Raw genomic sequence first — 17,038 nt, 5'->3', positions numbered from 1 at the left:
TGCTGCATTTCAGTTAAACTCAATCCATATTCTACTCACCCCGCCAAAAAGAAAAGGAATCTTTAATAATATTTGAATCTGTGTAGTACTTGCATCACTGAGTGAGCTCTCAGACATTACTTAACCTTCTCAAGTCTGTCAGTGACTTACAAATTGATGCAGGTCTGTTATTTTTCAAAGAGAGTGGCAAATTTCTGTTATGAGAATGTAGAAATAAAATCACTATTTGAGGCAATGAGTACTTATGGGAGAGCTTGGTGATTGACTACTTTCTTAAGATGAACAAAACTCGCAGAACCCTAATTTGTATCATTTAAAGTTGCACAGTTGCATCATTTTCGAAGTAGCCACTTTTTTTAGAGCAGAAATTAGAAATATTTACTGAAATTTATTAAAACGAATCTGACAATAATGCATAGCTATACTTGTGCACTCATGATCAGATTTAAAAAAATGAGGAAAAAGAAAGGAAAGCAAAAGGGGGAAAATGGGCAAAACCTTTTTTAAGCAAACCTGACCTGATCAGTCTACATTCATTCTAAAGAGAGTGCATAAAAATCTATTCAAGAAGCTTAACCTTTATTTTAAAGGATTGAACCTGTCACTGAAACTTGAACAGAACTCCCAGAATTTCATGCCAGAATACAAAGTTTCAGAATTACTGTTAAAAATTTTTTTCTCTAATAAGATGCTAAGTGGACTCAGCAAAGAAACTCGAACAGGCAAGTGAAAGTTGATTTTTTTTTAAGCACCTGAAATGGTAAATTAATAAAATCTGTTTTCTTTGTGTAAAAAGTAGGTTTTTTTTCTTCTTTTTTTTTATTTCTCCTTCTATTTTTTTTTTTTTTTTTTTTTTTTAATAAAAATAGTGACCTGCAACTGTTGCATTAAACAAGTGAAGTGATGACTTTTTTTCTTCAAAATAACAGAAAATAGAGAGAAAAATAGCTGCACAGGTGAAGATAAGTTGATTTGGGGGCTAAAGTATTCTGTTACGGAAAGTGGGATGGTTCACATACTTTTTTTCTTTCAAAATCTTACTTGCATTTTAATATGGAACAGAAATAATATAGGAAGACAATGTAAAAAGAATAAAAATGTATTTACGCATAGATTCCACAGGAATAATGTATAATAAGTCAAATTTACAGTACTCTTTCAAGGAAAGATTTTGGACGAATAATGTATGATAATTACGGTTCCACACCAGGTGTGACATAATGAGGTTGCTCGCCAGGATGGAAAGGTCCTACCCTTCCACATATTAACGGGGCGAATTATTTTCATGAGGAGTGGTTAACTGTCGAAGAGCTACTTTACCAAAGGTTTTTGAAGGTTTGATAGAGCACAGACTAAATTAACAACATTATCAAGTTGGCTGGTGAAATTGTGGTTAAAACGAGCATGCGCATCTACAAAGGCTGTCTCTCGAACTTGCTTGATAACACGCTCAACATGTATGCGTAAACTAGCAATTATTTTCGTGAGCAAAGCTTCCTTCTGTGTCATTGGAACACCCTCTGAAACGCTTGGAGGCCTTACCAAACGACAATTGTGCAGAGCCAACACACTTTCAACTTCCTTAAACCCACGGTCGGCCATGACAACTGAGTTAGGGGGCAATATCTTTAGATAATCACTCTCTTTCAAAATTGTAACATCAGAGGCTCGACCACCAAACCCTTGAGATACAAAATTTATGAAACCATTGGGAGTGCAAGAGAGGAGATATTTTGCCGTGTTACCTTTCTTGTATTCGGACCAAGCTTGAGACTGATTAAGAGCATTTGAAGGCTTTTCTAACTCTATTTCAAAGCAATCAATGATAGAAACTACATCTTTATAGTTAGCTCTAAAAGAAATTGGAAGAGTCATCAATATATTTCGTTTCTCAGGCCAATACACAAAAATCTGAAAGTATGCAGAAAGAGTGGGTAAATGTTTAGCAAATATTCGAGAAACTTTACTAATGCTGAAACCTAGGTCATCTGCGATAAAAAAAAAAGATTCATCAGTTCGAATTTTGCGGAGAACAATGTAAGACTCGATTTTACTAATGTTTGCTATTTGTTCTATATGTGTCAAAAGCTCTAAATTCTCAGGGTGTAAACCCAGGTACTGCTTTGGATTACGCTCCATTCTGAAAGTAGCTAATTTTAAAAATAAATCCTTCGTGTATTCCGTTGTAAAATCTTCCATGACGTTGTCTTCCTCTGCACTGTCTTCCTCCTCAGTGCATTGATTAACACTTTCTTCGGGGTTGTACGTACTATCTGAGGCAGCTTCAGAAACATAACTAGTTTCTACTTCTGAGCAGGAAGATAAAATTTCCTCTTCGTCAATTGCTCCTGCAAAATCAACAGGTGATGTTGCTGTGTCACGGGTGCATTCAAAATGCAGGGGTGAGGTAGCAATGTCACGTGTGCCTGCAGATTCTCTCTGCTTACAAGTCTGAAACAAAACCAACACAATGCATTCAATATACATCAGAAAGTGAAAGGCCAGGGATTACAGTTTACTTCAAACTTTGTTAAAGTTTACTCCATTATTCCTAATCCATTTTTTGCATTATTTCTAGCACTCGGCTACCAACCCAAACTCATAAATTAAGTGCTGCTACCCTCACACATTGGTACAATGTTCGCTGATTATTTTTTTTTTTTTTTTTTTTTTTTTTTTATTTTTTTATTCCCAATCAAATAACAAAATTTAAGAAGAAGGGGAAAACAGGAAAAAAGAAATATATATTCTAAAAATTACAGTTCATTAAATTTCTTCAGGTTGCAAGCATTTTTTGTAGGGTAGATAGGTAGAGTAATAGGAAGGAGGCTAAAATTTCGGCCAAGACAGTTTGCAGATATGTGAACTCCCCCCCCCCCCCCCCCAAATTCACTTTACTTGATTTCGTCTTTGGAGTAGTGACTTACCGGACATGTAACTTCTGAAGTTGTTGGGGTGGAATTCTCAGCAGTTGAATGAGAACTAGCGCTGAAGCTGTGACCTCTTTCAATGTTGGTGTTCTCATTTGCTGCACCGTCCACGAAACTAGAGATTTCAGTATCCAGAGTGATTGCATCGATGTCCGATTCATAATGCGAAGAGACAGAATCATGAGCCCAGCTCATGAAGAAGTTACTGTCATAGACACTGAGCCGGGGGCGATAAGTGATGAGAGGGTTGTGATTTTCCTGTAATGACATCAAAGGAAAAAAATCAGAAAGGACAATAAATGATGAACAGACAACTACATAAAATCTTCCACAATATACTATCCCTCCTATCATATTCTTCTTGGTCCTAGGAAGAAAGTGTTCACAAGAAGTAAGAAAGCCAACTTTTATCCATGCCGCCGGCAAAAATCAGAAAAATGAAACTTTCCCAATAGTTAAGCTTCCAGTTCTACAGTAAATGAGTTCTGTTTGGTTGTCCGAACACCAAACTGTGCTCATGGTGGGGGGCTGAGCTGACATTGTGGTAAAATATAGATGTGTCTTTGAAATAAATAGATAAAAATGAAAAATAAAAATAAAGGAAAGTTCAGAAAATGCAAAATCAAGCAATCACAATAAGTTTCTGGTTGCGTGACACTGATAGACGGATATGAACAGCACCGCCCCCTTTACAAGAATAGATATATGGAAGCAGAAAGTGAGGTTCATGATTTGGCGGAGTGATTTCATTTCAGAGAAGTGAATAGTGATTGTTATGAATGTGTGGCTTTTATAATAACTTTACCTTGTTGTTGTTGTTATTATTGCGATCTGACACAGGCTGTAAAGCAATTCGCTTGGTTTCCGCTGCGATCCTTTTTTCTACAACTGAACGTAAAGGTGTTGAGTGAGCTCTTTTGCGATCAGGCTGACAGTTGAAAATATGTGGAAGCACGCCCTTCTTAATACGTAAGTTGAAAGTAGGTAGGCCTCGTTCTTTGAGGAAGCAGTAACGAGTCCATTCCTCTACATCTTCCGACGGCTGAAAACGAATATGAGGTTGGGTGTTAATGGAAAATTAAAAGTAATATGGCGGAGATGTGTACTTAAGAAAAATTATTAAGAAGAGAGTTGTAGATTCGACACTTAGGGTGCCAAGCTCTAGGAGCTGTTACACGGCTTTCAGACTCAGTTCCCTAGATCTTTAAAGTCCTCATACAAAAAGAATGGGCAATTTTCTAATAGAATGGTCCTTTAAGCATAGCTTATTGCTTGTTCATGAAACTGAGAACATCTCCCAAAACCTGCAGATGTTATCCGCTTAATTTCTTACCATACTTCCGGAGGATATTCCGAAACATCCAGTAAATCTAGGAGCCTATCAGGAAACCGCTGGGCTTTACCTCGAGGAAATGGGAACCAAGCTGGTAGTGTGAGTAATAAGCGATCATTCTGATGCCCATACAGGACGAACAAATGTATGAAACAGAGTTCCCCAACAAAACTCACTCTGGGCCGCTTGGAAACTTGCCCTTAGTCGGGACCGTAAAGTCATAGGACTCAGGCAGGAAACAATATTTGGAGAGGAACTTAAAATGACATGATCGTATCCTTCCTTACTGAAAGTACCTGGGGAAAATAAGAGCACTGACTACATTATATCTTCTTTGTGATAACTCTGGAGCAGGGAATGCTTTGTTGGTTTACATGAGGAAGAGGAAGAAAGCACAGCTTCTAGCAGGTTACAGGGCACTTTTCCAAAAACGAGACATAACGGAAAGAAGTAAAGAATGACTGATAATGCTTACAAACCTCTGCAGCAAGTTTAAAGTTGAGAACTAACCTCGAAATGATCTTCACAACATTGAACAGCTGATACCAATGAGATTTTATCTCTCCTGGCCATCGCGCACCACGAGTGCCGAACGGGTCCTTGCGGCACGGAAAAAAATAACTTTTCGGGAGCACTGACCGATGTGTTCTTGCATTTGGGCACAAAACAGGTCTTGTAGATGGGTTTCATCGCAAAAACCAATAAAAAACACTTCTGAACAGCACGAAAAACGAAGTCGGGACGACGAAAGTTTACACAGTAAGCAATGGGGCTCCAGCAGGCCGACGGCGGACAGCCGCGAGTTGACGTCACGAAGTACCGGCGTGAGCGCGAAATTCAAATTCGAACTGGATCCCAAATTTCATTTTCAAATTAAAAAATGTTCCCGATCTCAAAAAAATCGGAAAAAATTCCTGGAAGGTCAATTCATCCCCTACTTTCATAAAATGAATTAAAAAAAATAGGTGCAAATTCTCCATTGACTTTGATGTACCATCTCCATGGAAATATTTTTTATGTGATAGAATAATTTCAATAGGTTCAAAAAGTCATGTTTAAATATTATTCTGTTAAAGAGTAATGGTATTATTTCATAAGTCATGCATTATTTCTGTAAAATTCAGTTAATGAGGATATTGATAACATGTGGAGGAAAATCAAAAAGAAGGATTAGTTCATGAACTCTCATCTGTTTTACCCTCAAATTTTTGAAGATTTATTAACATATATTTCATTTTATTTTATGAATGTTTTTGCTTGATTTTATCTAGGAAGATGATGATGATTTTGAGCCAGAAGATAGTAAGAAACGCAAGAAAGGCAAGAAGCGAAAAGCTCGCAGTGAAGGCAAACGTGAGAAAAAGCGCAAAAAGAAGAAGAAAGGAGGCAGTGAAGATGTAAGCAGTTATTTTATTTGGAACAAAATAAAACCTTTTGGAGAGGGCAGTTGATCATGACAGACAAACAATTTTTACACATGCTTCATCTCTGCTCTGTCTCATTTTTTACTTGAATTTTTTTTCTCTCTCAAGTAATGAGATTTCCATTCTTCCTGGCCAGAGGAAAACAATAATGAGAGGGGGGCAAGGAAAAGCCCTTTTGGCTGTGGAAGAAATCAAGGGTGTCTTTACTGCGGTGGATGACGTCATAAACGGAAGTTCTCAAAGGGCGATATCTCAGTTAATGTATAATAATAATAGGAAGTTGCATTTTGGACAGATTTTAATATTTTCAGCTGACCGACAAAAACAATTCTAAGAACAACGCAACTTACCAATTGGGAAAAATAAACCTCAGTGTTTCATCCAAACCAAACAAAATTTAATTCTTCATTACTTAGAATGTAAAGTAAAAGAAGCCTTTACCCCGAATTTATGCGGAAACAAACCATTTGGAGGTGCTGCTCTCAAACTTCTATTTTTGGTCTCACATTTGGAAAGTGAACTAAAATAGAATTTTCCCTTTGTTAAAATAAACTTAACTCAAAACTGAAATAAACTGTGGTAGTGAAACTATCAAAAATGTTCGAAAATTTCCAATTCTGTGCAAGTTTTGACGTTATAAATCTTTCAGATTGCCCTCTAAACTTGTATTACTAGAATCAGATGTCTGCTTCCAAGTAGACGTAAATTGGACGTCAAGACAGAGGGGTTTTACATCAATCTGATCAGAGATTTCTCATTTGAATCATGTAATTTTCAAAAACTGGGATCGTATTTCGAAAATGTGAAGAGAGTGTAAAATTTATTTATTTTTTTTCCATTTCTTTTTCCATCTGTTTCAAGTTTTACTTATTACTTTAGATGTTTCATTTTTTTCTTCTTTTCATTTGGTATCTTATAATGTGTTTGGTTTCCTACTTTACCCACTTTCCGTTCATGTTTAAAATACATGTAGGATAAGGAAGAATTAAAGGAAATGTTTAGTCATCAAAACGCAAGAATATTTGGAAACTCCTTCAAAAAAGAATGTTTTGGAGTATAAGAAATTGTATGATTGGTAATAAATAAGCGTAACATTTAAATGATGTAGTACCATCCAGTAGTCATCCTAATTGAGAATCTGAATCATTCTGATTCTAGGAAAGTGACTTTGGCCTCGAGGATGATGGTGCAGGAAGAACCAGCACTGGCGGAAATGATTCAGACTACAGTGGACGTAAGTCTCGTAAATCCAAAGGCAGTAGCAGTAAACATGCAACACCGACAGTCTCTCAAAATGTTGATTCAGGTAATGTTACTAACAGTCTGTATTAAGTATTTAATGAGCAAACGAAACTCCATTAGTATCACAATAGAATGGTTCTAATGAGTCTGTTCAGTAATTTTTAATCCTTGCATTTTTAAAAATAAGAGAATCCACTTAGCTCACAAGAATCCTGCTGAATTTTTGACTGGTATTAACAAGCAATTCCAAGGAATCAAACATATTTGTCATGTTTAGTAAAACCAAGAAACTTAGGAAAATAAACAAATTTTGTCAAAACCCTGTTAGCAGCGCGCATGGAGCGTAATCAGAGAGCGTCCATGAACTGTCATAACTTTTTTAATTGTCATCTAGCTGTGCTGTTCTTTATCTCAATTAATAGAGGAAGATTAGATTGAAATCAGGATCGAGATAGAGTCCCTTGGTAGCTTAGTTTTGAGATGGCGGCACCAGTCTTTCTTTTAAGACACCTCATGTATTTCTGCAAACTAAGCAGAAGTGTTGCTAAATTCTTCAGGAAGCCCACCAAAAATTTGAGACAATGATAAGTTTTAGAAATAGTCACTCAAATGGACATGTGGACGGTGAAACTGCAAAATGTGCATCTCACAAGGGGAGGCTACCGATTGTCCACCTCAGATCGGGTTCAAATTTGGCAGAGAGGTAGAATAGGTTAATATAAGAACCCGTATTTTTTTTTAGGTGCCAATGCCCAGCCGTTTTTGAGTTATGAATTTTTGAAGTTGCCGTTTTTTCGTGTCAGCGACGCGCTCAAGTTGAGCCTACTGTGCGCGCACCTTTTAATGCGATCCGAATGTCTCCGAGTACAGGCGAGACAGTTGTCCAAGCGGTAACGCGCTCGCCTATGGTGCTGAAGGTGCGGAGTTCGATACTTGTTCTGTGAATTAATTTTTAAAATTGATTATTTTGTGTTTTAATCGCTTCATCACAAGAAATTGTAAGTCACCTTGTAGACGTTATGATTCTAATTATTTTTTATGTATATTTTATTTTTTTATTTTTTTTAATGAGTGTTTGACAAAAAAGGAACAAAATATAATTAGCATCACAACGTCTACAAGGTGACTTACAATTTCTTGTGATGAAGCGATTAAAACACAAAATAATCAATTTTAAAAATTAATTCACAGAACAAGTATCGAACTTCGCACCTTCAGCACCATAGGCGAGCGCGTTACCGCTTGGACAACTGTCTCGCCTGTACTCGGAGACATTCGGATCGCATTAAAAGGTGCGCGCACAGTAGGCTCAACTTGAGCGCGTCGCTGACACGAAAAAACGGCAACTTCAAAAATTCATAACTCAAAAACGGCTGGGCATTGGCACCTAAAAAAAAATACGGGTTCTTATATTAACCTATTCTACCTCTCTGCCAAATTTGAACCTGATCTGAGGTGGACAATCGGTAGCCTCCCCTTGTCAGTTGAGTCCTTTAGAAATCTCCGCTACCATTTTTTTTATTATCAGAGAGCAAGACAACATCAAGGCTTGAAATTTTTACAGTTTATTCTTCATAAAGAGAAAGATAACCACTGAGATTTAAAAAAATGATGTTCGGTAGCTTTCCATGTAGAGAACCATGTATGGCAGGAAGTCTGTAACGCGGCTAACTGAGATACGCATTTCTGCAGTTTAACCGTCAAAGTGTAAATATATGACAGACAGGGGAAACATAAGAAAATTGTTTGCATGTGTTTCTCTTTTAAATTTCGAAAAAGTCCTATATTACGAACTCCCCACTGTGCGATCAAGCTTCATTAGGCCGATGTCGCTGCAGGAAGTCGGCAGGAGGCATTTTCACTTCCTTAACACAACTCTTACTCCCCCAGTTCAATATTCCAACTTTAAAATTAGAATTCTTAGGAAGTTACAATAGAAGCCACCTTTGTCAATCCTGTAAGCTTATTACTACTTTGTACTACTGTGTATTCGCTTTTCTAAACCGTGCTTTTCTATGAATGGACTGAATACTGATTCTCTTTTTTTGTAGGAATGCCATCAGTTGAAGATGTTTGTGAAAAATTCGGCCTAACAGATGTCAGGATCGATTATACAGATTCGGATTTCCAAAATCTTACAACTTACAAACTTTTCCAACAGCATATTAGGCCTATTCTAGCCGAAGAGAATCCAAAGGTGAGTTTTGATTTTATGAGCAAAATTATTTGACTTTCCCCACGAATCCAAAATCTCTTGCTCCATCTTGTCACCCTCGTGCGTTCAGTTATTACATTTTACATTAACCCATTCGCCTCACATGACGAGTTTACTCGTCAGCGGGCGCCGAGGACACTATCTCAGCTGACAAGTTAATTCCATAGAGCACAATAGAGTCGCAATGTACTGGAGCGCTAATGAAGTCAATCTATGAACGGGCCATTTCGAGCCCCTTGTTCGCCGGAAAGTGTGAACCAAGTGTGAACCCGACGGCATTTTGTAACACGGTGGCTAATAAGAGAATTGGAGACTATGAGTGGTTTTTGGGATTTATTATTTTAAATCAATAACTATTTTCGCGAATTTTGGCAAATTATGTTGACCAATATCATAACAAATTAAAAAATGTACGGAACTCCCGGTTTCAATGAGATAAATTTTATCCCTGTATTTGCTGAGCGGGCCCTGGAGCTCGGACCCCGCAGATACAGTACCGCTAATCGCCACACTAGTCTCAGAAGTCCTGGACAAAACATTCTCAAAAAGTCTTCATCTGTGCTCCAGTTCATTGCGACTGTTGTACTCTATGGTCAATTTACGCCATTTTCACCATTTCGACGCTTGAGATGCCATCTATCGAAAAAGTGAAAAAACACTGCCAAAAAAAATCGCATAGCAACGCCGAAAGATGCCGCGAATCAACTCATCGACTGAGATATGTCCCCCGCGCGCGCTGATGAGTATACTCGTCAAACGAGGCGAATGGGTTAAGTACATTTCTTTGAAATTTTGGTACTTTAACTGTTGTAGGGTGTGAACTTTAGAGGAATTGCAAATTTTGGGATGTAAATTTCAGGGGAAAACTGTAAGGGACCCATATTTGGTAAGATAATGGAGGCAGATTTTCCGTATAATCTGAGGAAATTAGTGGAATTTAGGGGTCATTACTGCTGTGAAAGTTCTGCCGACATATTTATTTGTTTTAAAAGTCACAATTTCAGCCTGTTTACTAATTCATTTAAACCCTGCTCTAGGTCCCAACTGGCAAAATGATGATGCTGGTTGCTGCAAAATGGCGAGATTTCTCCAACATCAATCCACACCTGCAAGATCAGCAGCAAGAATCAGAAGTCAATGAAGAACCTGATTACACACCGAAATCCAGTAGATCTCGATCAAAGGTAGTAGTTTTTTAGGTTGAAACTCAGAGCTCTGCAATTACAGATTTATGAGGTTATATTACAACTGGCGGAATTAACTGTGATTATGATTAAAATCAAATTAAATTTTTCTGAAAAAAAAAAATAAAAAAAAAATAATAATTTTAAACATTAAATTTTGAAACTGAAATGGCTAACTAGACAGATTGCACTTGGTTCGACAGAAATTTTCTGATTATTTTTTTTTATCATTAAAGATCTGCCGTAAAACAAGTTCAAATTTGCATTGTTTTAGATCTCATTTCAATGCACATTGCCAAGAAAGCTAAGATGATGACGGTAAACATATTTTCTTTCTTTAAAATTCACGGACTTGGAGTGAATCTTTCAATCCAAAGAATTTTTCAGCGTAAGACCTGTTACTATTGAACAGTGTTTCATTTTAGTACCTTTTCTTTTATCTAATCAAGCAACATAGCAGATCCTGCTAGAATTGCTTCCTCAAATGAATTTTGCTTTTTTTTAAAAATTTTAATTTTCTAATCTGAAATTTGATTTATTGCAGTCGGCTGTTCAATCTGAGGACAATGCTGATGGTGACGAAGAAGATGAAGAACTTGAGGAGAAATCCAAAAGGAAAAGAGGTCGAGGCAGTAAGAAAGGTGGCAGGAAGAGTGGAACCCCTGCCTCCAACACCAAAGTTCCTACTCTTAAAATTAAACTCGGGAAGCGCAAGCAAAATAGTTCCGTAAGTTTTCCCCTCTCATCAATTAAAATATGAAAATTCAAAGACTTTCATAAGGTGAATCGTCAGTGTTGGTTTTAGAGAAATCACCATGTCATGCTGCTAAAATCTAACTCGGAAATCAGCTCTTAACCCTTTGACGGCCGCGTTAGGAATACGGCCGCCGATAGTGGCGCTCTCTGTCAAGGATAAGATAAAGATGTAGTTCACATATTTGCCGACAGAGTGCACATATGCTGTATACTTAATTTCATTGAAAAACAAGGGAGCTAGAGCGGGAAATACGAACGCGAGGCGCAGCACGAGAATACTCGGGCGTGGTCTGTGACGGTGGCTTGCCGCAACCCGAGTATTCTCGGGCGTGGTACTCAAAGGGTTAATTTAGCAGTACGACAGAAACGTGAAAATCTGACTCTCTCAAGTTCCAACAACGTATCTCTAAAACCTACATCAAGCTTTGAAACCTCATCAGTGAAGGTCCTGTATTGATCCCTTATTTCAAAGTACAGCTGTGCACCAAATGCTCCCTGCTTTGATAAATTTTGAAATTTCGTCATGGATGCCATGGTTCCTCACAAGAGGACCTGATCTAGTTAATCATCGAAGAATTGTCTCCTTTAGTCATAATAACTTGAGGTCTCACTGGATTCCATACTAATTAGGTGTGTTCATTTTCCTCAGGATGAAGAAGGTGATGGTGGTGCCGCTGCTGGTTCAGACAGAGATTCTGATGCTGAATTTGAGCAAATGCTGCAGGAAGCAGAAGAAACAGAAGTCACCAAAGACGATGAAGAAACCCCCAAAAAGAAGGCTAAAACCAAGATAGGGAGTAAGTCCAAAAAGAAGAAGAAGACAAAAACTACATCCAAATTTCCAGCTGGAGAGGGAGAGGATGGTTATGAGGTAAGCAGAACAGCAGAGTCTTCCATCTTCTCTGTGGTCTGTGATTCAATCTAAAGTAACTTTTGTACCAAGGCGGATCTTTTTGGACAAACTTTTGAAAGGCAAATCTCTCAAATAAGTGCAGCAAGGAATTTTTGCAGGGTTGTACTATAGTTTTTCTCTTTCTCGTTAAATTTCGTGAAATAAACAAAAAGTTCATTAAAAAGTTCAAAAAATCATTTCGAAGGAGAGAAAAAGTTAATCAATAGCTGACAGTCTAGTTGATGCAGTAAGGTGATGCCTGAATATGAGTTCAGCCAATTAACAAACGCCTTTTTTCCTGCTTGGCTACGTCATCAGCACCCACCAAATATATCTGTTCAAACTGGGTTTCTTCGTCATTTAGAGTTTAAAAAAATCTGAAAAATTTCTTGGAGCCTAGTTAACCTGGTACTTTCAGAAAATGAATTGAAATAAAGTAGATGCTACTGACCCATAATTAAAAGTTGTCCTGGTGTTCAAAATTGACCCTCAACAAATTGGGGGTCTTTCTCTTGAGTCTTTACCCTGGTGCAGTTTGCATGTACATGTAATTTATCAAAAGATTGATTAAGATAATCTAATAATTAAAGAAAATAAGAATGGGAAATATTTTAGGTTAATTATTTTTATCAGACTTTGCTACCTGATTTTTACCCAGTGACAAATGATACATTTTTTTCATTGCATGATGAATTTCAGACGGACCATCAAGATTATTGTGAAGTCTGCCAACAAGGTGGAGAGATTATTCTTTGTGATACATGTCCAAGGGCTTATCACCTGGTGTGTTTAGACCCTGAACTAGAGGATACTCCTGAAGGCAAATGGTCCTGTCCACATTGTGAAGGAGAAGGAGCTCAAGAGCAAGACGATGATCAACATCAAGAGTTTTGCAGGTAAAATCACCTATGTCTAAGTCTTTGGCGTAAGATTTTATTCCCCTTGTCCAAAATATTCAGTGATATTGTTTTAAACCTGAATAAGCACATTACTGGAGCTGATAACTTCATGTTTACTAGAGTGGTATGCAGGAAATTGTTACTGTAGAAATCATAAGTTTATAAATACCGAAGTAGCCATTTAAATAAGGTTGAGATTCAAACAATTTTTATTGAAGCTGATGAAAAAAAGAGATGCATAAAGTCGCTATGTCGTTGTTCTCTGCTATTTCCGCTATTAAATCTACAAAATTGAGTATTAAGTGAGATTTTACAATCCAGGCCTCAAGGAAATGAGATTGTTAAAACAACACAAATCACTGTTTCTTATCTACATTTTTTTTTTTTAAGAAAGGAAAAAAAAACATGCCTACTTTTTTGTACAATAGTCATTTCATATGTTCATTTCATATATTTCATATTCATATGTGTCCAAATGAATATGCATGGAATAAAATGGTGTCAACTTATTTTTCAGAGTCTGCAAGGATGGTGGTGAGTTATTGTGCTGTGATTCATGTCCCTCCGCATATCATACATTCTGTCTCAGTCCTCCACTTCAAGACATTCCAGACGGAGATTGGAAGTGCCCTCGCTGCTCGGCCAAGCCGCTGCCTGGTAAAGTAGCGAAAATCCTCACCTGGCGCTGGTGTAAGCAAGAAGATCCTCCCGAAGAGAAACCAGCTGAAGATGGGAAACCAGCAAAGAAGACGAGAAAACCACCACGGCAAAGGGAATTCTTTGTCAAGTGGCACGAGAAATCATACTGGAAGTGTGATTGGCTCTCTGAACTACAGATGGAAGTTTTTAATCCACAAATGACTCGGCTGTATTTCCGAAAATATGACATGGATGAACCACCGAAACTTGAGGAGCCTCTTGATGAAATGGATAATCGGATGAAGAGGATAAGAAACCAAGGAGCAACCGAAGAAAACGATCAGAATTTGGAAGAGAAATATTATAGGTAAGCCGCAACAATCTTGTCCTGAGTGGCATATATAAAGAGATAGATGGACTTGGCGTGCTAAAAGTACGTTCACAATCTCGCATCTGTGCAGAATTAATAACTTTATGTGTATGAAAGATTTAAAGTCTTACAAATGTGTGCAGTTGTGTTCATAATCGTACATCTGTGCAAAATTGATAGTCTCTCTTAAATGTTAGATTTTTCTAATCTTTTTCGATTTCTGTAAGGATTTACATCTTTTCCGTAGATTTTGTGAACACAAACTCTTAGTGACCAACTTACCCAACTTTTTTGTGATCCTGATTCCAAAATTATTCCAAAATAGTGCAAAAATCATAAAACTACTGCTATTTTCCAACAACATGCTCCAACAAATGTGCATGATTTTCTGAATTTCATGACCTTTATGATGACTTATTATTGACTACCTAGTTTTCTTTTTTAACTGGATTGTTTTATTTTTTCTTCATTTAATCAGGTATGGTGTCAAACCAGAATGGCTCATCGTACACAGGGTTATTAACCACCGTACAATGCGTGATGGCCGCACTCTATACTTAGTCAAATGGCGTGACCTTTCGTATGATCAAGCTACTTGGGAAGAAGAAGACGATGAGATTACTGGCTTAAAAAGCGCCATTGAATATTACTTGGTAATTTATTTTATTTTATTCTTTAGCATGACCCATCCTATGTTCTAACTTTTGTTTTTGCTGATGAGATCTGTGCTGCCAGCTCTCGTTTTGACAATTGTTGTTGATTTTCAACATGCCCATGAGACTATTTAAGCTGACTCACTACATCAAGGGGAAACAGGTGCCCATTTTGTCAAAGTTTATTAAATTCAGCCAATCCGAGGTAATGGGCGCATTGTTCCTGCAGCAAAAAAGTAGTTCCAAGTGGCTGAAGCAAGATGAGGAAAGTTATATCATTATAATGACCAAATTTTGCACTTTCCCAAATTAAATTTCAAGTCAACGATAAATCAAAGTACTTAATTCAAATTAGCAGGCCAATTGCTTAGTCAGAACATGATTTTGTCAGGGGTAGATTTGTGGTGTTTGAGTTCCTTGTTTATGGTGATTTTATTGCTAAGATGATGAATTGCTTTCTTCAGGTTGATTCACTTCACACTGATTTTGCCAAAACTTTTGATTTTGTTGATCATGTCTTATGAGTGAAGTAACTCAAGGGTTTTCATTTCGTTGATGGCTTTGTAGCCTGCATCCATCCACTTTTAATAAATGGGAGCATCTAACAAAATAATTTAAGGGGTGCTCTCAAATCTCTTACTTTATCACTCAGGGAGATAGGTAGCCAGTAACTTATTTTTCATCAGTCGTGAACAGTGAGTTTTAATAATCAGCCTTTCAAAATAACAACTGATCTACGTTGCTTGTTTCAGGACCTACGGGCTAACTATAACAATGATAGCAAACGGAATAAAAAGGGTAAAAGTAAGAAAACCAAGACAAAAGAACTTCAAGAAGAAAATGGAATCGATGGCAAATCTCCGTAAGTATTTGTATTCCCATGTATCCTCAACTATTCCGAGTCATTTCAACTGAGTTTACAGAAGTTATTTGAAGAATAAACTGAGGAAAAGAATTGAGAAGTCGTACCGAGTCATCAAAACTGAATCAATTTATACAGGGACGAGACAGGTGCTTTGTGTTCATGAATCCAGTTCAGACGCCTTTAATAAAACTAAACAGATGCACCAAACAGTTAGGAGGGAGAACGTAATTCCTCCACCCTGCAGTGCTGTATTGAAAAGTAGCGTGTGCTCAATTACGCCACCTGGGCTTCTGCTTACAAAATTTGCATAATTATTGGTTTTGGACTGTGAATAATCTTCATGTCAATCTATTTAAAGTTCGTCAAAGTGCACCAAAAAGCACAACCTGCCTTGTCGTTGCAAAACTAAATTATGTAATTTCTCTAATATTCTTTGTGAATTCCCAGGCGTAGGTATACTCCACCTCCAGAGAAGCCTATTTCTGACTTGAAGAAAAAGTATGAGAAGCAGCCAGATTTCATCTCTGAGACCGGAATGGCACTTCATCCCTACCAGCTGGAAGGTCTTAACTGGTTGCGGTATTCTTGGGGTCAAGGCATTGACACAATTCTGGCCGATGAGATGGGTCTCGGCAAGACCATTCAGACAATCACTTTCCTGTATTCTCTGTACAAAGAAGGACATTGTAAAGGGCCATTTTTGGTAAGTAATTGTTCCAGGCTTTTTCACAGGGTTGCACGCAACCTGGAAAACAGGTAACTGGACTGCAGAAAGGTTTCAATTGCTGGTCTTTACCTTTTTCTTGACTCCAAAGGACTTGTTTAGAATTTGACAAGAGGACTGTCCAATGAGGTCATTTTGACATTCAAGAAGCAGAAAATGCAACGGCTGTCCTCTCCCTCCTTGAGTCGGAAGTTTGATTTTTTTGCTGCAAATGTATCTTAAACGCTTTTCTTTTATGTGAAATTCAGAATTTGCTCCTATGCCTAAATTTATTATGCCCAAAAGGCATTTTTTCCCCTCTCTCCTTTAATAAATTTTATTGAGAATTCATAGATTGGAACAGAAGCAAAAATGTTCCTACCTTGACAGAGAATTATTAAAATTAAAACTTAAGTACAGAAGGAAAGGCAGAACACTTTTGATGTACAAAAATTAAGATATGAAATAAATACAAGTAAACTAAGTGCAATACTTCAAATCATCTTAAGTAAATTATTTAACAAAAATCTCGAGAAGTTGGATTACTTCAAACCAGCGAGTATCCTAATTTTTGCTCCTCATCACTTAATGCTATTTTATTCTTTTACAGGTCAGTGCTCCACTCTCCACAATTATCAATTGGGAACGTGAATTTGAAACTTGGGCTCCTGACTTTTACTGTGTAACTTACGTTGGAGACAAGGATTCTCGATTGGTCATCCGCGAACACGAGATTGCTTTTGATGAAAATGCTACTCGCGGAGGCAGAGCCACAAAAATTCGTTCCAGTAACGTTAAATTTAATGTTTTGCTCACTAGTTATGAATTGATCTCCATTGATGTTGCTTTACTTGGCTCCATTGAGTGGGCTGTTTTAGTTGTAGATGAAGCTCATCGTTTAAAAAGTAATCAGTCTAAGGTATGTACCATTCT

General features: G+C 37.4%; 2 protein-coding genes across 2 annotated transcripts in view; one reads left to right on the top strand and one right to left on the bottom strand.

The window, feature by feature from the left end:
- Positions 1-17,038, top strand: part of Mi-2 (chromodomain-helicase-DNA-binding protein Mi-2 homolog) — a 51,926-nt gene that overhangs the window by 7,625 nt on the left and 27,263 nt on the right. Inside the window, exons 3-14 of the mRNA XM_072296896.1 lie at positions 5,535-5,660; positions 6,846-6,993; positions 8,981-9,126; positions 10,182-10,328; positions 10,873-11,055; positions 11,734-11,955; positions 12,676-12,872; positions 13,393-13,881; positions 14,363-14,537; positions 15,290-15,399; positions 15,850-16,105; positions 16,716-17,024. Coding sequence (XP_072152997.1) covers positions 5,535-5,660; positions 6,846-6,993; positions 8,981-9,126; positions 10,182-10,328; positions 10,873-11,055; positions 11,734-11,955; positions 12,676-12,872; positions 13,393-13,881; positions 14,363-14,537; positions 15,290-15,399; positions 15,850-16,105; positions 16,716-17,024 — 2,508 coding nt within the window. The remainder of the gene's footprint in view (positions 1-5,534; positions 5,661-6,845; positions 6,994-8,980; positions 9,127-10,181; positions 10,329-10,872; positions 11,056-11,733; positions 11,956-12,675; positions 12,873-13,392; positions 13,882-14,362; positions 14,538-15,289; positions 15,400-15,849; positions 16,106-16,715; positions 17,025-17,038) is intronic.
- LOC109038598 (uncharacterized) lies at positions 1,084-5,182 on the bottom strand. Its single transcript, XM_019053705.2, has 4 exons — positions 4,774-5,182; positions 3,736-3,972; positions 2,928-3,188; positions 1,084-2,451 (listed from the first exon to the last, which is right to left on the bottom strand). The coding sequence occupies exons 1-4, from the start codon at positions 4,951-4,953 to the stop codon at positions 1,312-1,314; spliced, it is 1,818 nt and encodes a 605-aa protein (XP_018909250.2). The 5' UTR covers positions 4,954-5,182; the 3' UTR covers positions 1,084-1,311.

This window comes from Bemisia tabaci, chromosome 2 (genome assembly GCF_918797505.1).
Source record: "Bemisia tabaci chromosome 2, PGI_BMITA_v3".
NCBI classification, from domain to species: domain Eukaryota; kingdom Metazoa; phylum Arthropoda; class Insecta; order Hemiptera; family Aleyrodidae; genus Bemisia; species Bemisia tabaci.
The sequence above is the reverse complement of the archived record's forward strand: the minus strand, read 5'-3'. Positions and strand labels throughout refer to the sequence as shown.